Source organism: Chiloscyllium plagiosum, unplaced genomic scaffold (genome assembly GCF_037043375.1).
Source record: "Chiloscyllium plagiosum isolate Xiang-an unplaced genomic scaffold, Cpla_swu_hap1 HiC_scaffold_23, whole genome shotgun sequence".
NCBI classification, from domain to species: domain Eukaryota; kingdom Metazoa; phylum Chordata; class Chondrichthyes; order Orectolobiformes; family Hemiscylliidae; genus Chiloscyllium; species Chiloscyllium plagiosum.
Genome location: NW_028270161.1, coordinates 27,725,574 through 27,750,196, shown reverse-complemented (window position 1 = coordinate 27,750,196; position 24,623 = coordinate 27,725,574). Strand labels below are relative to the sequence as shown.

Below are 24,623 nucleotides of genomic sequence, written 5' to 3'. Positions count from 1 at the left end.
GCTCCACATTTCAATTGTGCCCATCCCCTGCAGTTTCCTTCCCCATCCTATGCATCCTAAATCTTGCCTAATCACATCGTAACTACCTTTCCCCCAGTTATAACTCTTCCCCTGCATACGTACCTATCCCTTCCCATCACTAAAATAAAATTAACCAAATTGTGGTCACTATCACCGAAGTGCTCACCTACCTCCAAGTCTAACACCTGGCTGGGTTCAATACCCAGTACCAAATCTAATGTGGCCTCGCCCCTTGTTGACATACTGTGTCAGGAAACCCCCCAGCACACATTGGACAAAAACTGACCCATCTAAAGTACTTGAACTAAAGTATTCCCAGTCAATATATGGAAAGTTAAATTCCCCCATAACAAATACCCTTGCTCCTATCCAGAATCATCTTTGCTATCCTTTCCCTCTACATCTCTGGAACTATTTGGCAGCCTATAGAAAACTCCCAACAGGGTGACCTCTCCTTTCCTATTTCTAACCTCAGCCCATACTACCTGAGCAGATGAGTCCTCAAACTGTATTTCTGCAACTGTAATACTGTCCTTGACTAACAATGCCATCCACACACTCCCCAACCTCTACCCTTTTACCACCTTCTCTGTTCTTACTGAACATCTAAATCCTGGAACCTACAACAACCATTCCTGTCCCTGCTCTACCCATGTCTCTGAAATGGCCACAACATCGAAATCCCAGATACCAACCTATGCTGCATGTTCACCCTCCAACATTCTACTCGTTTTTCTAATTACTTGATGTACCTTTCATAGTTACTTGTGTACTTGCTTACTACCCTTTTGTGATTCATACACCAGAACACCCAAATGCCTCTGCATCTCAGTGTTTGGAAATCTTTCACCATTTAGATAATATGTTTTTCCCCTTTTTCTGCTGAAATGGAAATTCTACATTTTCATCAGACTTTTCAGGCATAGTATACTAAGGTACTGGAAATTGTAGAACCCCCTTGGATTTATATGCCTGACAAGAAACATACGTAATTAACATCAAATGTATTTAAATTGTACTGAAGCACCTCAATGGAAAAGTTAACTTCTATTGAACTGTTAATTTTCAAATTAAAATGTTTTGGACTCAGGCTATATGCTTAATACAGAATCATGGAGTCCAACGGGTGCAGAAGAGGTCCATTGGCCCATCAAGTTTGCACCAAAAGTCTGTCAGAATTTATACTGTAAATATTAAATTGTATTGAGACATCTATGAGTAAAACATGGTGTATGACGAGAAGTCAAAATTTATTGCATTTTATCTGTAATTTTAAAATCAAAATGTTTCAGAATGTATTTTTACAAAATTTATGAATAAAGGATATTTTACAGAGGAAAACATTGCATCCATTTAAGTATTGATTACTTCCAACAAAATACTTTCTAATCATATTTTTCAAATAAGGATTCACTTTAGTAAATATAACCGAACACAAAAACTAGTCTTTAAAATGACAAACAACACACGTGCAATCAGAATTATTAATTCTCATTCTTTATCATATAAATAGATTTCAACTCACAGGCTTGTCGCATCTTTTGGAACTGCACCCATTTCATCCACATCTGAAATGTCACTTTTAATGTTTTTGTTGTATAAAACTTCTCAGCCTTTAAGGTGTATTGTAACATTTTCATCTGCCACTTTCTTACTTTTCTGATATACCATTTCCATGCACTGAAATAAAAAACAAATTTGCTTGCAAAGGACAATAAATAAAAGTGAACATGTAATATAATAACATTAAACTCAGCATAATGTAACCTCTGATATTTCACTCTAAAGCAGTCATCAACAGAACACAAAGAGGAATAAAAAATAGTAACATAAAAGCACTCCCTCTTTTCCTTCCGTTTACAGAAGCTTAGTGTGGTTTCAGCATATCTTCAGATCAGAAGTACCCTTGAGTAAAATTGGAGATGCTTTCCCAAAGGCTCATCAATTTTATGGATATCAACAGGATTTTTCTGTAGTTTTCAATTTCCTTCAGATTCAGTTATCAGACTAAACAGATATTAGATGACTGTACAGTATTTAAATTACAGTGGAAGATGCAGCAACTTCACACTCTGGTGCTCTATCTTAACACCCAGAAGTAGCAAAGCTACTGATGGGTGGCTCTAGACGTACTCTTCAAAGGAAGGTGATGCCACTGTGGTGATGTCAAAGACCCCAGGCTAATGTTCTAAGGACATAGGTTTGAACTGCACCCTGCAGGTGTTGAAATTTTAATTCAGTGAAAGAGAAAAGCTAATCTAATGCTCACGACATAAGCACTATCATTTGTCATAAAAACCTTTCTGGTTCATGAATCCCCTTTAAGGAAGGAAATCCAATATCCTTAGCAGGTTTGGCCTTCTTGTGATTCCCGACCTAGACTAAACTAGTTGACTCTTAACTTCCCTCTCAGCAATTCTGGATCAGCTGATACCCACATCCCATGAATGAGAAAAAGAAAAAAATCAGAAATTTGATATGCATGTGTACACAGCAGTCCCATATGGTCGGCGATTAAGGTGGTTCACAGACTCCTAGGCTGCCTGCAGTTTCTACAGCCTTGAAGAATCCATGTTGCATGTATATGTTGGGTACATTAGATTATAGCGACTTTTCTTTTTTTTGTCATTAATTGGTCCAAGTAGTGGGTCTTGGAGGTGGTTGTTAGACCCTGTTGCGTACCTTTTCTCTGTGATTATTTCTGAGCCTAGATAACCTTGGAAGGAAACATCTTACACGTATTGTCCACTGACACACTTGAGGTCTTGTGCAACCAGTGGGCACAGCATAGCTGTAGCCATTATCTGCCCAAAATGTTTTATTAATGTGAATTTAGGTTTCTTGTAAAACAGTTCAGGTTTGTGGCAATGCCCTTTAAGTTGTTAAATGTCAATTAGTTAGTTTGTTTCAGTTGCTCAAAGGACCAAAAAAGATACTTCCTTTCAAGTGTGGTTCCTTCGTAAACTAGTTGATTAGTTTGTTTGATTTGCACAAGAATAGAAAAAGAAACAACTCTCCATGGCATTCCGTCCTGCTATCTGGAAGTTTTGGGAGCTTTATGTGGCAGGCATCTTCCTTATTCTTCGAGATTTGGCATAACTGATAGGTACTGCAGGATACTACTGGGGTGCATTATCCCTGCCCAAAATCAAATTTTAACTTAGATTTTTGTTTCCTTTGAGGATCTGATTTTTGCTGCAGTACTCTCTAGTAGATTATTACTCTTTAATTTGATTTTAACTGTTCATAAGAGAAAATGTACACTTATGACATTCCATCCTGCTGTCCAGAAATAGAGGAGGAGGTTTGCCTGTCATCTTTGGTGTTAGGAATTCAATCAGTACCCTTACAGACAGGAATTTGTCATAGTAACAGATCACAAACCAAGGGGATCAAAGGTTATGGGGAGAAAGTAGGAAAATGGAGTTGAAAAGCCTATCAGCCATGATTGAATAGCGGAGCAGATTCAATGGGCTGAATGGTCTAATTTCTGCTCCTATATCATATGGTCTTATACAGAACTGGCTTGGTCATAGAAGACAGCGAACAGCAGTGGAAGGGTGTTTTTCTCACTGGAGATCTGTGTCCAATAGTGTTCCACAGGGATCAGTCTGGCAAACCTGTTGTTTATGATATATACAAATGATTTGGAGGTAAATGAAGGTCATCTAACTAGTAATTTTGCAGATAATATAAAAGTGAGGGGAGCTGCCAATGGTGAAGAGGATTGTCAGAAGATACAGCAGGGTATTGATAGACTGGAGACTTGAGCAAAGAAATGGGAGATGCAATTTAATTTGGACAAATGCAAGTTGATGCATTTTCGAAGGTTGAATGCAGCAAGGAAGTATACAGTAAATGGCAGAACCGTTGGAAGCATTAACATACACAGGGATCTAGTCATACTGGTCCACAGTTCTCTATAAGTGAATAAAGTGGTCAAGAAGGCATTTGCTTGCCTTTATTGGTCAGGTATGGAGTATAAAAATTAGCAAGTCATATTACAGCTGAATAGAGCTTTGGGAAGGCACATTTGGAATACTTTCTACAGTTCTGGTCATCATACCTTCAGAAGAATGTGGAGTCTTTGGAGAGGTTTACCAGAGTGTTGCCTGATTTGGAGGGAATTAATTATGAGCAGAGATTGGACAAACTTGGTTTGTTTTCACTTGAATGTCCAAGGTGACTTGACCAAGGTTAACACAATTATGAGAAACATTGATGAAATGATAGTTGGAATCCTTTTCCCAGGGTAGAAACATCAATTTTCTAAGGGACATCGGTTTCAGGTAAAGGTGGGCAAGTTTAAAGGAGGTGTGTGAGCGGTAACTGCCTGGAATGTGCTGCCAGAGAAGGTAGAAGCAACATTTAAGAGGTATCTTGACAGAGACGTGAATAAGCAAGGAATAGATGAATACGGATCGCAAAGAGGCCAAGGATTCTTAGTTTAGAAATACATCATGTGACAGTGCAGGTTTGGTTGGCCAAAGGGCCTGCTCCTGTGCAGTGCCATTCTTTGTTCTTTGTAGTAGAAAATGGAAATAATGCAACAGAAGCACCGTAAAATCTAATGCATTTAAAAGGTTGGATTGCCATAGGATTTTAACAGCTAAGAAGGTAAAGTAATTAAAATTCTGGGCTTTAGTGATTGCCAGAACACCTAAACAAATGGCAACCCAGAAAGTTAAACATTTTTTGTATTCATTCACAGGATGAGCGCATTGCTAGTCAAACCAGCATTTATTGCACATCCCTAATTGCCCAAAGGGCAGTTAAGAGTCAACCACATAGCTGTGGGTCTGGAGTCACATGTAGGCTAGACCAGGTAAGGATGAGAGTTTCCCTCCCTTAAGGGAATTAGTGAACTAGATGTCTTTTTCCAAATAATCAGTAATGAATTTATGGTCATCATTAGACTCTTTATTCCAGATTTTATTGAATTCAAATTACACCATCTGCCAAGGCAGGATTTGGACTCGGGTCTTCTGGAACATTACCTGGGCCACAGGATTAACAGTCTAGCAATCATACCACTGCCTCCCCCAATTGAATAAAATTAGAATTGAAGAGATGGAGCTATTAAACAGCAGCTGGCTAACTTAGTTGGAGAATCTGAGGTCAGTTTGCAGTAAGGCAATCCTAAAGAGTTAAAGTTAAATTAGCTTAAAAGCCATAATGTGGAGGTGCTGGTGTTGGACTGGGGTGGACAAAGTTAAAAATCACACAACACCAGTTTATAGTCCAACAGGTTTATTTGGAAGTACAAGCTTTTGGAGTGCTGCTCCTTCATCAGGTAGCTAGTGGGGCAGGATCGTAGGACATAGAATTTATAGTAAAAGATCAAAGTGTCATACAACTAATGCTACATATTGAACAAACCTAGATTGATGTTAAGTCCTTACAATGATTAAGGACAGAGCACTTCTTCAGAGCATGCAACACATTATCAATGAGGATGAGCACCTTGCCAAGATCTTCCCTACGCCTCCACTTCTCACCTTTAAACAACTGCCAAACCTTAAACAGACCATTGTTCACAACAAACTGTCCAGCCTTCAGGACCACAACACTATACAACCCTGTCATGGCAACCACTGCAAGATGTGTCAGTGTTGACATGGATACTACAATTACACAGGGGGACACCACCCACCACGTGCACGGCAGGTACTCATGTGACTCAGCCAACACTGTCTATCTCATACACTGCAGACAAGGATGCCCCTAGGCACAGTACATTGGCCAGACCAAGGAGACACTACGACAGTGGATGAATGGACACTGTCAAGACTCTCGCCCACCCTCTGACGACCCCTTCTCCCACCTCCAACACACCCCGTCCACCTGGACACCCCGTGCTGGCCTCCTACCTGCCCTCGACCTCTTCATAGCAAACTGCCGCCGCGATATTAACCGCTACCTGAACTCCCACACTCCTCCCACCCACTCCAACCTCTCACCCTCGGAACGCGCAGCCCTCCACTCCCTCCGTTCCAACCCCAACCTCACCATCAAACCAGCTGACAAGGGAGGCGCAGTAGTAGTTTGGCGCACTGACCTTTACACCGCTGAGGCCAAACGCCAGCTCGCAGATACCTCCTCCTACCGTCCCCTTGACCATGACCCCACCCCCCACCACCAAACCATCATCTCCCAGACCGTCCATAACCTCATCACCTCAGGGGACCTCCCATCCACCGCCTCCAACCTCATAGTCCCACAACCCCGCACCGCCCGTTTCTACCTCCTGCCCAAAATCCACAAACCTGACTGCCCCGGACGACCCATCGTCTCAGCCTGCTCCTGCCCAACCGAACTCATCTCGGCATACCTCGACACGGTCCTGTCCCCATTAGTCCAAGAACTCCCCACCTACGTTCGTGACACCACCCACGCCCTCCACCTCCTCCAGGATTTCCGCTTCCCCGGTCCCCAACGCCTCATCTTCACCATGGACATCCAGTCCCTGTACACCTCCATTCCCCATCACGAAGGACTCAAAGCACTCCGCTTCTTCCTTTCCCGCCGTACCACCCAGTACCCTTCCACCGACACCCTCCTTCGACTGACCGAACTGGTCCTCACCCTGAACAACTTTTCTTTCCAATCCTCCCACTTTCTCCAAACAAAAGGAGTAGCCATGGGCACCCGCATGGGCCCCAGCTATGCCTGCCTCTTCGTAGGGTATGTGGAACAATCCATCTTCCGCAACTACACTGGCCCCACCCCCCATCTTTTTCTTCGCTACATTGATGACTGTATCGGCGCTACCTCGTGCTCCCACGAGGAGATTGAACAGTTCATCCACTACACTAACACCTTCCACCCCGACCTCAAATTCACCTGGACAGTCTCGGACTCCTCCCTCCCCTTCCTAGACCTTTCTGTTTCTATCTCAGGCGACCGAATCAACACGGACATCTACTACAAACCTACCGACTCCCACAGCTACCTGGACTACACCTCCTCCCATCCTGCCCCCTGTAAAAACGCCATCCCATTCTCCCAATTCCTTCGTCTCCGCCGCATCTGCTCCCAGGAGGACCAGTTCAAAATACGTACAACACAGATGGCCTCCTTCTTCAAGGACCGCAATTTCCCCCCCGACGTGGTCGACGGTGCCCTCCACCGCATCTCCTCCACTTCCCGCTCCTCCGCCCTTGAGCCCCGCCCCTCCAACCGCCACCAGGACAGAACCCCACTGGTCCTCACCTACCACCCCACCAATCTCCATGTACAGCGCATCATCCGCCGTCACTTCCGCCACCTCCAAACAGACCCCAGCACCAAGGATATATTTCCCTCCCCTCCCCTATCAGCTTTCCGTAGAGACCACTCCCTCCGCGACTCCCTTGTCAGATCCACACCCCCCACCGACCCAACCACCACTCCCGGCACCTTCCCTTGCAACCGCAGGAGGTGCAACACTTGCGCCCACACCTCCCCCCTCACTTCTCTCCAAGGCCCCAAGGGAAACTTCCATATCCGCCACAGATTCACCTGCACCTCCACCCACATCATCTACTGCATCCGCTGCAGCCGGTGTGGCCTCCTCTATATTGGGGAGACAGGCCGCCTACTTGCGGAGCGATTCAGAGAGCACCTCTGGGCCACCCGGACGAACCAACCCAACCAACCTGTGGCACAGCATTTCAACTCCCCCTCCCACTCCACCGAGGATATGCAGGTCATTGGACTCATCCACCGCCAAACCACAACAACCCGACGGTCGGAGGAGGAGCGTCTTATCTTCCGACTGGGAACCCTCCAACCGCAGGGGATGAACTTGGACTTCACCAGTTTCTTCATCCCCCCTCCCCCCACCTTGTCTCAGCCGGATCCCTCCAGCCCGGCACCGCCTTCCTGACCTGCAGTCTTCTTCTTGACCTCTCCGCCTCCATCCTACTCCGACCTATCACCCTCACCTTGACCTCTTTCCACCTATCACATTTCCAACTCCCCTCCTCCAAGTCCGTCCTCCCTACCTTTTATCTTCTCCTGCTGAACACTCTCTGCTCATTCCTGAAGAAGGGCCTGTGCCCGAAACGTCGAATCTCCTGTTCCCTGGATGCTGCCTGACCTGCTGTGCTGTTCCAGCAATAAAGTTTCAACTTTGATCTCCAGCATCTGCAGACCTCACTTTCTCCTCGATGAATGGACACTGTCCAACAACTGCCAGACAAAGACGTTTCCTACCAGTTGGGGAACACTTCAGCGGTCAAGGACGTTTGGCCTCGGATCTTCGGGTGACCGCCCTCCAAGGTGGACTTCGGCATATGTAACAACACAGAATCGCCAAGCGGAGGCTGATAGCCATGAGGCTGGCCTCAACCGGGATCTTGGGTTCATGTCACACTGCACGTGATCCCACTGCACTATACACTTTCATACACACACTCACACACAAGCACACATACACACACACTCTAACACATAATCACACTCACACAGACCCCCTCTCATACACACGCTCTCTCAGACACACACACACACCCACCCCACAGTCACACACACACACCCTCTCACAGGCATATGCTCTGTCACATTCGTGCTTTATCAAGCTCGTGCACACACAAGCTCACAGGCACATACTCACACTCTCTCTCTCTCTCTCTCCCCCTTACATGAATGCACACACACATTTAAGTGTATGAGGTGAATTTGCATTTGCAGATTTGTATTGGCAGATACATTCTATTTTGTTCAAAAAGCACACAATCTGTAGGCAGTCAGTCCATGTGACATATTATAAATTCCTACTTTGGAAATAGAACCGTCTGACTCAAAGTTGGAATACAGACAGACTCTAATCTGACATCTTTAATGCATTGTCTGAGCTGAGATGTCACCTTTCTTTTATAAACGTTAAGTTATCTCGGGAATGTGACTTGAAAGAAGTTCTAGGATTTACAAATTAATGAATCGAAAACTGCAATCCAGTGTAAGTGATTAAAGACTTAACAGCAACCTCAGTTTGTTCAATACATTGCATCAGTTGTATGACACTTTGATCTTTTACCATAAATTCTGCGTCCGAAATCCTGCCCTACTAGCAACCTGACGAAGGAGCAGCGCTCCAATAGCTTGTACTTCCAAATAAACCTGTTGGACAATAATCTGGTGTTGTGTGATTTTTAACTAGCCTAAAAGCGTTCAGCCAATCCTACAGATCAGGCCAAGGAAGCTGGAGTAGGTGACACTGTCTATAAGATAGGTGAACCTTAAAAAGGTTTTCTGGTTCAACTCTTTTGAGGGTGTGTTTGCTGGGAGAATTTACAGTTTGAAGATGGGAAAATACTGAAACAAAGTAATGGCTTCAGGCAATAGAAGTGTAGCTGTTAGCAGACTTCAATGTTAGAAGAGGATTCTGACGAGGACGGGAAAGATTTCTGGCTGTAACAGCTACTCCTTTATTGAGGTATTTTAGGTGTTGGAGGTGATTTCCTCAAATTCCAGGAGCAGCAATTACTGTTTTATATGCTGTTGCATTGTTTTGGAACTTTGGGAAAAAAAAGTCAAAACAACAGCAGTTTTAAAAGGGAGAAGAACAGGCAAAGGAAGCACATGGTGAGGTCAGTGCAGGAGAGACAGAGAAAGAAACTGACACAGCAGTGAACCTGCACAATTACTACCTTTGCTGTTTGAATTCATGTATCGCTGGACATCGGCTTGCGTCTGGGAAAATTAACAAACAGTGAAATTCACAACTGATCTTGGATGAACTGTTTGGGAAAAGTTCATAGCACAGAAGCAGATAAGTGTATTGATTTTAACTGGGACCTACAGAAAGTCTGCAATAGTAAATAGAGAGAGTTCTTTCTTGATTATATGTTTTTTGAGACATGTCTCTTGATTAAACGTAAAATATAAGCCATAACTATTAATTTAACCTGGGGCAGTGTTTTGTAGAGGAATAAGACTGTGTAATTTTCTGGGTCTGTAGATTGTGAAGGAGCAAAAGTGGCCTTTAGTAGAGTGATATGTGCTTCTTGTCAGATGTGAGAATTTAAAGAGAGTTTAAGGGTTACTGCGGATTATATCTGCAACAAATGCTGTTGGTTGCGAATCTTATCAGATCGAATGGATTGGTTGGAGAGACACTTAGAAGCAATGAGGAATTTGCATCAGCAACAGTATGCAATAGATGGCAGTTATAGGAAAGGGGGAAAGTCTCAGATACATTCACATAGATGGGTTAACTCCAGGAAAGGTAAGACAGTTACGCAGCTAGTGCAGGAGCCTTCTGTGGCTATACCCATTTCAAACAAGTATGCTGTTTTGGAAAATGTAGGGGGTGATGGATTCTAAGGGGAACGTAGCATGAACAGCCAAGTTTCTGGTATTGAGACTGGCTCTAATGCAATGAAGGGTACATTGGGTTCCAAGAAATCAATTGTGTTATGGGATTCTCTAGTCCGAGGTACAGACAGACGTTTCTGTGGCCAGCAGCGAAAAATCTGAATGGTGTGTTGCTTCCCTGGTGCCAGGATCAAGGATGTCTCAGAGAGGGTGCAGAATGTTCTCAAGGGGGAGAGAGGCCAGCAAGAGGTCATTGTACACATTGGAACCAACGACATACAAAGGGTTTCTGAAGGGTGATTACAGAGAATTAGGCAGGAATTTAAAAAGGAGGTCCTTGAGAGTAGTAATATTCGGATTACTCCCGGTGCTACAAGCTAGTGAGGGCAGGAATAGGAGAACAGAGCAGATGAATACATGGCTGAGGAGCTGGTATATGGGAGAAGGATTCACATTTTTGGACCATTGGAATCTCTTTTGGAGTATAAGTGACCTGTACAAGAAGGACGATTTGCACCTAAATTGGAAGAGGACTAATATACTGGCAGGGAGATTTGCAAGAGCTGCTCGGGAGGATTTAAACTAGTAAGGTGGGGGGGGGAGGAGGTTGGAACCCAGGGAGATAGTGAGGAAAGAGATCAACCTGAGACTGGTACAGTTGAGAACAGAAGTGAGTCAAACAGTCAGGGCAGGCGGGGACAAGGTAGGACTAATAAATTAAACTGCATTTATTGCAATGCAAGGGGCCCAACAGGGAAGACAGATGAACTCAGGGCATGGTTAGGAACATGGGACTGGGATATCATAGCAATTACAGAAACATGGCTCAAGGATGGGCAGGACTAGCAGCTTAATGTTCCAGGATACAATTGCTATAGGAAGGATAGAAAGGGAGGCAAGAGAGGAGGGGGAGTGGCGTTTTTGATCAGGGATAGCATTACAGCTGTGCTGAGGGAGGATATTCCTGGAAATACATCCAGGGAAGTTATTTGGGTGGAACTGAGAAATAAGAAAGGGATGATCACCTTATCGGGATTGTATTATAGACCCCTTAATAGTCAGACGGAAATTGAGAAACAAACTTCTAAGGAGATCTCAGCTATCTGTAAGAATAATAGAGTGGTTATGGTAGGGGATTTTAAGTTTCCAAACATAAACTGGGACTGCCATAGTGTTAAGGGTTTAGATGGAGTTAAGTGTGTACAAGAAAATTTTCTGATTCAGTATGTGGATGTACCTACTAGAGAAGGTGCAAAACTTGACCTACCTTTGGGAAATAAGGCAGAGCAGGTGACTGAGGTGTCAGTGGGGGAGCACTTTGGGGCCAGTAACCATAATTCTATTAGATTTAAAATAGTGATGGAAAAGGATAGACCAGATCTGAAAGTTAAAGTTCTAAATTGGAGAAAGGCCAATTTTGACAGTATGAGGCAAGAACTTTCAAAAGCTGATTGGGGGCATACGTTTGCAGGTAAAGGGACGGCTGGAAAATGGAAAGCCTTCAGAAATAAGATAATGAGAATCCAGAGTAAGTATATTCCTGTTAGGGTGAAAGGAAAGGCTGGTAGGTATAGGGAATGCTGGATGACTAAAGACATTGAGGGTTTGGTTAAGAAAAAGAAGGAAGCACATGTAAGTTATAGACAGGAGAGATCGAGTGAATCCTTAGAAGAGTATAAAGGCAGTAGGAGTATACTTAAGAGGGAAATCAGGAGTGCAACAAGGGGACATGAAGTAACTTTGGCAAATAGAGTTAAGGAAAATCCAAATGGTTTTTACAAATACATTAAGGACAAAAGGATAACTAGGGAGAGAATAGGGCCCCTCAAAGATCAGCAAGGCAGCCTTTGGGTGGAGCCACAAAAATGGGGGAGATACTAAACGAGTATTTTGCATCAGTATTTACTGTGGAAAAGGATATGGAAGATTTAGAAAGTAGCAAAATAGATACTAACACCTTGCAAAATGTCATTAATACAGAGGAGGAAGTGCTGGATGTCTTGAAATGCATAAAGGTGGATAAATCCCCAGAACCTGATCAGGTGTACCTGAGAACTCTGTGGGAAGCTAGAGAAGTGATTACGGGGCCTCTTGCTGAGATATTTGTATCATTGATAGTCACAAGTGAGGTGCCGGAAGACTGGAGGTTGGCTAACGTGGTGCCACTGTTTAAGAAGGGTGGTAAGAACAAGCCAGGGAACTATAGACCAGTGAGCCTGACATTGGTGGTGGGCAAGTTGTTGGAGGGAATCCTGAGGGACAGGATGTACAAGTATTTGGAAAGGCAAGGACGGATTAGGAATAGTCAACATGGCTTTGTGTGTGAGAAATCATGTCTCACAAACATGATTGAGGTTTTTGAAGAAGTAACAAAGAAGATTGATTAGGGCAGAGCGGTAGACGTGATGTATATGGACTTCAGTAAGGCGTTCGACAAGATTCCCCTTGGGAGACTGGTTAACAAGGTTGGATCTCAAGGAATAAAGGGAGAACTAGCCATTTGGATACAGAACTGGCTCAAAGATAAAAGACAGAGGGTGGTGGTGGAGGGTTGTATTTCAGACTGGACACCTGTGACCAGTGGAGTGCCACAAGGTGCTGGGTCCTCTACTTTTTGTCATTTACATAAATGATTTGGATGCGAGCATAAGAGGTACAGTTAGTAAGTTTGCAGATGACACCAAAATTGGAGGTGTAGTGGACAGCGAAGAAGGTTACCTCAAATTACAACAGGATCTTGACCAGATGAGCCAATGGGCTGAGAAGTGGCAGATGGAGTTTAATTCAGATAAATGGAGGTGCTGCATTTTAGGAAAGCAAATCTTAGCAGGACTTATACACTTCATGGTAAGGTCCTAGGAAGTGTTGCTGAACAAAGAGACCTTGGAGTACAGGATCATAACCTGGAGTCGCAGGTAGATAGGATAGTGAAGAAGGCATTTAGTATGCTTTCTTTAATTGGTCAGAGTATTGAGTACAGGTGTTGGGGCATCATGTTGCAGCTGTACAGGACATTGGTTAGGCCATTGTTGGAATATTGCGTGCATTTCTGGTCTCCTTACTTTTGGAAAGATGTTGTGAAACTTGAAAGGGTTCAGAAAAGATTTACAAGAATGTTGCCAGGGTTGGAGGGAGAGGCTGAACAGGCTGGGGCTGTTTTCCCTGGAGCTTCGGAGGCTGAGGGGTGACCTTATAGAGGTTTATAAAATTATGACGGGCATGGATAGGATAAATAGATAATGGCTTTTTCCCTGGAGTCCAGAACTAGAGGGCATAGGTTTAGGGAGAGAGGGGAAAGATATAAAAGAGACCAAAGGGGCAACCTTTTCACACAGAGCGTAGTACGTGAATGGAATGAGCTGCCAGAGGAAGTGATTGAGGCTGGTACAATTGCAACATTTAAAAGGCATTTGGATGGGTATATGAATAGGAAGGGTTTGGAGGCATATGGGTCGGGTGCTGGCAGGTGGAACTAGATCGGGTTGGGATATCTGGTCGGCATGGATGTGCTGGACCGAAGGGTCTGTTTCTATGTTGTATATCTCTATGACTCTAAGTTCCTGGAAGCCATTGGTTGTTGAGTGCATCTCGGAATGGAGTAAAGGAAGCTCACAAGCAGTCTTTTCTTGGGGCAGCTGAAAAATATTGGAGCTTGGAGAAACCCAGAACAGTGTCAATTATTGAAGATAGCTGTCTGCAAAGAGATGGCATAGTGCCCCTAAGTAGATACTAGAGTGCAGTCAGGAATCCAGTGGGACATATTATCAAAGGAAGAGATTGAACTACCTGGATGTTAACCATTGTTAAAGGACCAGCTGATGAGGGAGTTAATTAAATTTCAATTTTTCCTAAAAGGAGACAAAGTTTTAATGAAATTTCGTTGCTGAGAAATCTGCAGGTTTTGCCTTGACCACATTTGCTGTCATCTGTGGAATATTTGAATGCAAATTAAGTGTAAATTCATGTTTGCACCATGTTGGTCCTGGATATTAGAGTTTAAGTTATTTGAAAAATTGTTGTACTGTTGTAACTTTCTATAGTAAAGTTTAGTTTGTTCAAAACTATGGAATCTTGTGGTTTAATTGTTTTAGTAAGTACATTGTGATTTCAAACTTTGTCTTTTTTAAACATTATGTTACTGGTTCATAGCCAGATGGTAAGATAAATTTGGCAGTATCATCAGGAATCATAACAATTTTGTTTACAAGCTTATGAAATCAGGTCTGATGATTTTTATTCATTTTTATCAAAGAACTTCCATAAACACACTCACCAAAAGCACTTCCTCAATAAACCATTCGAATGGAAGAAATATGCTTTCTCATACAATTGTGGAGCAAGCTATGAAAATACATTTTAAAAATAAACAATTAACATTTATTTTGATACGCAAACATTCTTCTTCATTACAGATTACAGCTATGATTTTAATTTAATATTAAAGCTGAGTGTGAAGCTTACAGGACTAGTGACAGGTTTACTTGAATTACCTGCTTACACAAGTTTTATGCTTACACATCATTACATTAATGCATCATCTGCTGAGTGGATTGAAGGGGGAGAGCCCCAGACACCAAATGAGGAAAAGGTCCAATTTCCCGCAGTGACTGTATTTTAAAAACATTAAATCAGAAATCTAGTCCAAGAGAGGGGAAGTAATGGGGAAATCCAGAAATAGAGGAGTTGCAAGAATTCCTTTTGGACTCCTGTTCCTTCTGGCTCACATGGAAACCTTAAAAGGACAGAGGGCTGACATTTGACAAAAAATGCATGTGTCAATTTCAGAGATTTTCCTAGAGGGTTTATCTTTGTGAGCTCTAGTGTGTTATGTTACACAATTCTTCACTGCTCACATCATTATGTATGCACTACCTCATTATGGCATTCACCAGTGGCAGAGGCATTTGCCAATTCTGAGAAATTCCAATATTTCAATCATCACTGCCTTGTTCACAGCCCAACTGTGCCCTAAGTTAATCACTGCCAGCCACAAATATTCTTCACAGTATATATATTGGGAAGGAAACAAAAGAGAAATGAATCTGACAGCACTTAGATGACACAAGTGACAGATTCTTTGGAAATAGAAGTTCACATTCATAATTGAATTGCTATTTTACATTATCAACTATTTGATCAACTGTCACAGTAACTGCAGCTACAGGTGTCAATTTCAACAGGCTACCGATCCTTTGTGCAATATATGTTAGAAGGCTCTCCAATTCCTTGTATTGCATGATATCATGTGTTATGGATTAGACCAGATCCTCTCAAAATATTCTAAGAAGGCAGCCTAGATCTCACCATTTTCTTATTTTAAAGGCAAATATAAAGTGTCTGTTTTTGATGCAATGTGACTAGCCAAACTACTTAATATTAAGCAAAACACTATTTATTTCAACACTTTAGTTAAAATACACCCAAAGAAACAGGAAGTTAACTCAACTGGAACATCTAACAGACATAAAAGTTGTTCTAATATAGTAACATCCCATAAACACAGTCCTCGGTAAAAAAAGTAAAATTCAGACACAGATTCTAACATGCAGTTCTCCAATCCAGTAGAAAAAAACATCAAGAGAAAATTCAGAGAGCTTTGCAGCCAAGAGATACTCACTGAAGCTTCCAACCCTTTTTAGATCCTGAAAGCTTCTCCTTAAAGCTAAACCTAAAAAAAAACTAGAAAGCCTGGTCCATGAGAGCTGGCCACACCCAGGCTGCTTCCATTGTTCCAAATTTTACCCATATAGTCTTCAGTAGCTGTCTTGACACCTCTACCTTACAACCTCTCTCAAATAAAACCTAGAAAAAATAACCCCTTGAAAGCCATAGCATCATCACACATGTTCAATGTGGGAGCATCACGTCGGAAAACTCAAAACAGTTTAAAACAGTTTTCTTATTTTAAAGGCAAGTGCCAGGGTGTAATTCGATTGGTCAAACTATCAGGTTTGAAGCAAAATGTGCTTTGCTCATATACTACAGTTAAAGTACAGTCAAAAGAAAAAAAGATTATCTTAACTGTAACTCTATAAAAATACTTAACAAAACAATAAACTGCTTATTAACTGTTCCAGTATAGTAACATCCAATAAACAAGCCCTTGGCAAAGGCAAAGTCAGTAAAATAGATTGTCTCACATGCAATTCTAGCAGGAGGAGGAAAACCCAAGTTTTTAGCTCTGACAGAGAGAGACAGAGAGACAGAGAGAAATTTACCAGCTTTCACATCCCCAACAGCTACTGAAAGCTAAAACTAAAATCCTGTTCCTGTGGGAGCATGACCCCACCGACTCGGGCTGCTTCCATTTTTCCAAATTTCAAAAAAAACAATGGCCTCACAAGCTTATTGGCTGGAAGCAGACCCCTCTATACCTCTGACTCAACCTCTCTTCATAAAAAAACCCAGGATAAAATTCACCTCTTAATGCCAGTGTATCATCACAACAGATTACAAGGATTATGGAGCACACTCTGTCTGAATAGTACTGCAAGACCACCCCCAGACCAATCCAAGAATTGGAAATTCCATAAACCATAAGACATAGAAGCAGAAATTAGGCCATTCAGCCCATCGAGTCTGCTCTGCCATTCAATCATGGTTGATAGGTTATTCAATTCAATTTTCCTGCTTTCTCCCCATAACCTTTGATCCCCTTAGCAATCAAGAACCTATCTATCTCTGTTTTAAATATGCTCAATGACCTGACCTCCACAGCCTTCTGTGGCAATGAATTCCACAGGTTCACAACTCTCTGGCTAAAGAAGTTTCTCCTTATCTCCATTCTAAAGGGTCTTCCCTCTACTCTAAGGCTGTGCCCTCAGGTCCTAGTCTCACCTGCCAATGGAAACATCTTCCCAATGTCCACTCTGTCCAGGCCATTCAGTATTCTGTAAGTTTCAATCAGATTCCCCCTCATCCTTCTAAACCTCAAACATTCTTCATATGTTAAGCCTTTCATTGCTGGGATCATTCTTGTGAACCTCCTCTGGACTTGCTCCAGTTCCGTTATATCCTTCCTGAGGTATGGGGCCCAAAATTGCTCACAATACTCTAAATGTGGTCTGACCAGAACCTTATAAAGCCTCAGAAGTACATCCCTGCTTTTATATTCTAGTCCCCTCGAAATGAATGACAATATTGTATTTGTCTTCCTAATTACTGACTCAACCTGCATGTTTACCTAAAGAGAAACATAGACTAGGACTCCCAAGTCCCTTTGCACTTCAGATTTCTGAATTTTCTCCCCATTTAGAAAATTGTCCATTCTTCTACTCTTCCTACCAAAGTGCATGACCTCACACTTTCCCACATTGTATTTCATCTACCATTTCTTTGTCCATTCTCCCAACCTGTCTACATCTTTCTGTAGCCTCCCTTCCTCAATACCACCTGTCCCTCCAACCACCTTCGTATCATCTGCAAATTTAGCCAGAATGCCCTCAGTTCCTTCATCTAAATCATTAATGTACAAAGTGAAAAGTGAAAAGTTGTTGGTCCCAACACTGACTGTTGTGGAACACCATTAGACACTGGCTTCCATTCTGAGAAGGACCCTTTTATCCCCACTCTCTGTTTTTTGCCAGGCAATCTTCTATCCATGCTAGTACTTTGCCTCTAACACCATGGACCCTTATCTTATGCAGCAGCTTCCTGTGCGACACCTATTAAAGGCCTTCTGGAAGTCCAGAGAGATAGGCTTCATTGGCTCTCCTTGGTTTAACCTGCTCATTACTTCCACAAAGAATTCTAACAGATTTGACAGACATGACCTCCCCTTAAAGAAACCATGCTGACTTTGTCCTATTTTACCAAGCACTTTCAAGTACTCAGAAATTTCATCCTTCACAATGGACTCCAAAATCTTACCAACGACTGAGGTCAGGCTAATCAGCCAATAATTTCCCGTCTTTTGCCTTACTCCCTTCTTAAACGGGAGGGGGGAGGTTACATTAGTGATTTTTCAGTCGTCTAGAACCTTCCCTGACTCCAGTGATATCTGAAAGATCACTACTAAGGCCTCCATTATCTCTTCAGCTTTCTCCTTCAGAACTCTAGGATGTGGCACATCTGGTCCAGATGATTTATCCACTTTCAGACCTTTCAGTTTTTCTAGTACCATCTTTTTGGGGACGGGCACCATACTCATCTCTGCCTCCCATTTTCTTGAATGTTTGGATATTACTCGTGTTTTCCACCATGAAGACTGCCGCAAAGTACTTATTCAGTTCCTCAGCCATTTCTTTATTCCCAATTACTACTTCACCAGCATCATTTTCCAGCAGTCCAACATCCACCTTTGCTTCTCTTTTGCCCTTTATATATCTAAAGAAACTCTTGCAATCTTTCCTAATATTACTGGATAGCTTAACTATCATATTTAATCTTTTCACTCCTTATTTCTTTCTTCATTGTCCTCTGTTGATCTTTGTAGGCTTCCCAATCCTCTGGCTTCCCACTGGCCTTCACCACACTATATGCTTTCTCTTTTGCTTTTACGCCCTGACTTCCCTGATCAGCCATGGTTGCCTCATCCTTCCTTTTTGCTTCTTTTTTCTCAGGATAAATTTTTGCTGTGTCTCTCTTCAGCAGGCCTATCATTTGCTTCAAGATGGTCCTGGTGGAAGAATGGATGCACTGTATCTACACTTGGCCTTGGCCAGGATTTGCATAATGGAGTTATCAACCATGGTTGCAGAGGGTAGCCCTTGTCTTCCATTCTTGTAAGGTATCTAGCCCTTGAAAGGAAGAGAGAACTTGAGAGTTCTCAGGATATTGGCATCCTGGCAGCTTCCAGGACACATAGTACATATCTCTAACATGCGGTACCAATGATAACAGATGATTTGTGCAATGAAGAAATGGGACCTTCTGTTGTTGGTGAACTGAGCTATGTTATGATATGGCACTCTTAGCACAATCGGTGTGCAGCCTACAACGCACTGAGAGAAACTAGGAATCAGGCTGCTTTGGATCGGGCAATGTATAAACATCATCACAGGAAAATTAGATGAAGTAGTGTGATCTGCATTGCTAACAGCCTTGATACATCTGAGCGTTAAGAATTGAAAGATCCCACACATTCCCAAAAGGATCATTGGAAGCAGTTAGTTGCATAAAAGTTTAGTGTATCTATCACTTGATGGCCACCAGGAGAAGGTGGACACCCACATCTTCAGGTCACAAGTCCCACTCCAGCAGATGGCACAGTTCAGTGATGATGTTCCAATCATCCTCAGTCTACGGTAGCAATGCTCCTCATATTGAGGAAATTGCATATAATACAATAGACTCTGGGCCTTCCCAACCCTACCGTACCCTGAGAGGACTGTCAGCTGTGACTTCTGCATGTGGAGGCTGTTTGACAGCTGCTGGAAATTGATGCTGGCCCTAGTCTTCCTGCTACATGTATTCCTCTCCCGTTTCTCTGTGCTATGGTTGTGCCATGGCTACAGTGATGATGATCCCTGTTGCAGCTGGATGCATTGGTCATGGTTCCAATTAATATATGAGAAAAGGCAGTACATTAACCATAGATCACTTTAGCCTTCATGTAGAAAGTCAGATCAGCAGAAGCATCTGCAAGGAAGAATTCATAACGTGTATTTAGGAGTGTTTCCTCAAACAATATATTGTGGAATAAACATAAAGAACTCGGGATGCAAGAAAACAAAACAAAAACACAGCGCGCTGGAGAAACACAGCAGGTTTGCCAGCATCTGTAGAGAGAAACATTAACTCTGTTTTTGTCTCTACAAATATTGCCAGATCTGCTGTGTTTCCCCAGCAGTTTCTGGTTATCCTTAATATATTGTGGATCCAACTAGGAATCAGGCTACTTTGGATCGGGTGATGTATAATGAGATAGGCTTAATAAATGATCTTAGAGCAAAAGATCCTCGAGGAAACAGTGACCACAGCATGGCAGAATTTAGCATTCAGTTTGAAAGAGAGAAACTTGGGTCAGAAACTACTGTACTAAACTTAAATAAGGGTAATAACAAAGGAAGGAGGGTAGAGCTGACTGGAGTGGACTGGGAAATTTGTTTAGCAGATATCTGGTCGGCATTGACAAGTTGGACCGAAGGGTCTGTTTCCGTGCTGTACATCTCTATGACTCTATGACTCTATGACAAAGACAGTTGAGCAGCAATAGCAAATGTTAAGAAAATAATTCATTTGGGCTCACAACAAAGACATATCTCAATGAGAAAGGAGGATCCTGGGAAGGGAAAAGCCAACCATATTAATAAAAGACGTTAAGATTAGCATTGAGGAAAATTTTAGATTCTACTATAAAGGATGCAATTGCAGAGCATTTAGAAATACATAACATGATCAAGCACAGTCAGCATGCCTTCAATCAAGAGGAAATCATGCCTGACAAACGTATTTGAATTCTTTGAGGTAGCAAGCAGGACAGATAAAGGAGAAGAAGTGGATATAAGGTACTTGGATTTCCAGAAGGTGTTTGAAAAGGTACCACATGTCAGGCTATTTAATAATGTAAGGATCTATGGTGTTGGAGGTAATACATTAACATAGGTAGAGGATCAGCTAACTAATAGAAGACAGAGACTGGAAAAGGGAAACAGTTTCAGGATGGTAACCTGTAATTAATGGAGTGCCACAGGATCAGTACTGGGGCCACAATTATTTACAATATAAGAATAGCTTGGATGAGCAAAGTGAATATATTATAACCAGTTTGTGGATAAAAATAGGTAGGACATTGACACAAATAGACTGCAGGGGAATATAGGCAGGTTAAGCGACTGGCAAAAAACCTGGCAAGTTGAATATAATATGGGAAAACATGAGGTTATACACTTTGGCAGGATAAACATTTGAATATTGCTTAAATGGAGAAAGACTGCTGAAAACTACAAAACAGGAAAAGGGATTTGGGAGTCCTCATGCATAAATCATAAAAATCGAGCATCCAACTTCAGCAGGTAATACTGAAGGCAAATGGAAATGTTGGTCTTTATTTCAAATGGAATGACGTTTAAAAATAGGGAAATCTTGCTAAAACTGTATCAGTCACTGGTCAGACTACAGCTGGAATATTGTAAACAGTTTTGGGCCCCTTGATTTTCTTATTTGAGGAAAGATATATTTTAAGACAGTCCACAATAGGTTCACTAGGTTGATCCTGGGTATTGTTATAAAGCAGAGGTTGATGCCCCTCGGAAAACTAATACTGAAACACCTAAAGTGGAGCACCCCTTCCCATAATCTGTAAAAGGAATGTGAAAAGTGGTGTAACCTGTTCTTTTTAAGCAATTTCTCGTGGTTAAATAAAATAAACACCTGACACTCGCTTTAAAATCAACAAGTAACAATTTATTTATCTAACTCTAACAGTGAACAAATTAACTGAACTATTAACAAACTGAATAAATCCCTTCTAACTGCTAATTATTCCTGAATAAAGCAAGAGTTTAATGGTATGTTGTTCCAATAAATACAACTCCCACTCATATAAAACAAAAATAAAATTTAGTCTCTCAAAATTACATCCAAGTTACGTGTCTTCTGGAATGCTTTGGAATGCATCGATTCTTCTGTCAGGAATATTAATTAGTTGTGCCATTGGTACTATTGCTATTTAGATGGTGCTCTAAGACATAGAGGAGGCTGTGAGAGCCAGCAATTCTCTCTTGAGAGCTGTGGGCTGTTGGCTCTGGGGGATGGCAGCTAGCTCTGGTATCATTGTCCAACTGCCCCCTTATTTTTATACCCGTCATGACATATCAATATTTCTTACAACATAATTGGTCCTATGTTGTCAAAACCATCAGACTTAAATTTAATAGGTTTTTGGTATCTAAGTACATGGTTCAAATTGATTGGCAAAATTGAAAAGCCTGTTGTCTTAGTAAAACTGCTACTTGGCCTACTAACTGTACAACAATTGCTTTGTCCTCGTCTATGTTTATTAGTGGATCCAAACACTCTGTACAATCACCACAGGAATTCCTAGACAAGATCAAGAATATAAATATCGACAAGGATGAATCAATGGTCTCATTCAATGTAATGGCACTATGCATTTCAAACTCTAGCCAGAGAGACAATCGCCAACCTCCCGGGCCGGCAGAATAGACAACATAACGGGGAACATATCAACAAGGACTGCATACTTAAACTACTAGACCTGCGATTGATAACATACTTCACATTCAACAACCAAATATATGAACAGATCAATGGAACACCTATGGGTTCACCCATCTCTGGGCTCACAGCAGAAGCAGTGATGCAAAGACTGGAACAAACAGCCCTCCCACAAATCCGACCCAAACTCTGGATCAGATACATGACAACACTTTTGTGATATTAAGAGAACAGAAATCGAGAACACACACCGGATTATCAACACCATGCTCACAAGATCAGATTTACGAGAGAGGAGGAAACCAACAATCAACTCCCGTTCCCAGATGTGATGGTAGAAAGAACACAGACTGGTGAATGCACCACAAAAATGTACAGAAGAGCCACATACACAGACCAAATCCTGAAACACAATAGTAACCACACAAACACATACAAGAGAAGCTGCATTAGGACTTGTTCAAAAGGGCTCAACACAATGCAGCACTCCTGACCTGCAAAGTGAAGAAGACCTCTACAGAGCCTTCACCAAAAAAATGGATATCCCTGCAATTTCATCCACAGATGCCTAACAAACAACGTGATGAGGACATACCATGACACAACATACTAACCAGGAGAAAGTGAGGTCTGCAGATGCTGGAGATCAGAGTTGAGAGTGTGTTGCTGGAAAAGCACAGCAGGCCAGGCAGCATCTGGGGAGCAGGAGAGTCGATGTTTCGGGTCATTCCTGATGAAGAGCTCTGGCCCGAACGTCGATTCTCCTGCTCCTCAGATGCTGCCTGACCTGCTGTGCTTTTCCAGCAACACACTCTCAACAACATACTAACCATTCTACTTTATATAAAAAAATCTCGGAACTGACAGTCATGAGGTACGTAATGAGGTTCTTAACAAGCAATAATCTCCCTTTATTGGCAAATCACTGCTGCCGAGCAAGAAATACTCATTTCACCACTAGGCATAAGCATCAAAAATACAGTGAGATACCCCAAAGTTGGGATTGACGCCATACGACTTTTGTCCAGTTCTGCCACAGATCTCACCATAACCCACATCACTCAGCCCCATATAAGATTCTGCCCAAAAAACATGAATTCAGGAATACAAAGGATTAACAGAATGGGGCAAAAGCCAAAGACTGAGAAAGCTAGGGCTTGGTACACATGCAAAATATTTACATTAGTTAAATATTAATTCATAATTAATTTTGTAACTAGTAAGAATATTTCTGAACATTTTAATCATCAGGTTTATGCATGGAATTAGTTTGTACTTTCAATGTTAATAAATTAAAAGTTATATTTACTAGCAAATTATTAATAGGCATTTGACATTTATACTACTGTGTAATAGACTGTTCTAGAAAACAGAAACTTAATCAGCTGCTTACCACTTCACCTGACTCCAGATCAAACAGATAGTTTAGATAACTGCCTATCATTTTGGTCATTTGTTGCCTGAATTCATCATCAATAAGCATATCCCTAAATAAGAAAGGAGTAAAAATTAAAGTACAATCAACAAATTACAATCTATGTAAAAGCAAAGGATGTCATAATCTGCAAACCTAGCTGTAAAAATTGACAAATGTTTAGATATGAAAAGTTAATTCAATTCACAGTTTTGTTCTTTTACTGGTTTTCATTATTATACATCCCCAGTTAATGAGGATAAGACAAGTTGAGGAACATTCTTCTCCACAATCCACAACTACAGAATTAACTAGTGTGATTTGATAGTGGTGCATTGAATAGCACATTCAATCGGCAATAGTAGTTCAAGAAAAGCACATTCAATTGGCAAGCAAATGCAAAGCATTAGAAAGGTGGAGTACTTCGATTTCTCATTCCACTGAGATACTGATTTTTATTTTCACTGCCATGCCAATGTATCAAATAAACCACATTATATTTTCTTCAAACTCACTCTGCAGATACTGTGGATGTGCTTGATTGTACATAAGCAAATGCAACTCCTTCTATCGAGGAAAGGAGGAAGAGAAAACAGGGAGCTATAGGTCAGTGACCTTGACATCAATCAGGAAAATGCTGCAAGGTATTATTAAGGAGTCTTCAAAATGCACTAAGAAAATCAGAGTATAGTCAGACAAGGAAAGGAAACAGAGGGTAGATATACAGGAGCATTTTACAAATTGATAGACAATAACTTGTAATAGTGCT

General features: G+C 41.8%; 1 protein-coding gene across 3 annotated transcripts in view; it reads right to left on the bottom strand.

The window, feature by feature from the left end:
- The window catches only part of fbxl13 (F-box and leucine-rich repeat protein 13), a 317,084-nt gene that overhangs the window by 268,504 nt on the left and 23,957 nt on the right, over positions 1 to 24,623 (bottom strand). For all 3 annotated transcript variants that reach the window (XM_087999504.1, XM_087999505.1, XM_087999506.1), the window contains exons 5-7: positions 23,834 to 23,927; positions 14,594 to 14,661; positions 1,547 to 1,701 (exon numbers count right to left, since the gene is read on the bottom strand). In XM_087999504.1, coding sequence (XP_087855630.1) covers positions 1,547 to 1,701; positions 14,594 to 14,661; positions 23,834 to 23,927 — 317 coding nt within the window. The remainder of the gene's footprint in view (positions 1 to 1,546; positions 1,702 to 14,593; positions 14,662 to 23,833; positions 23,928 to 24,623) is intronic.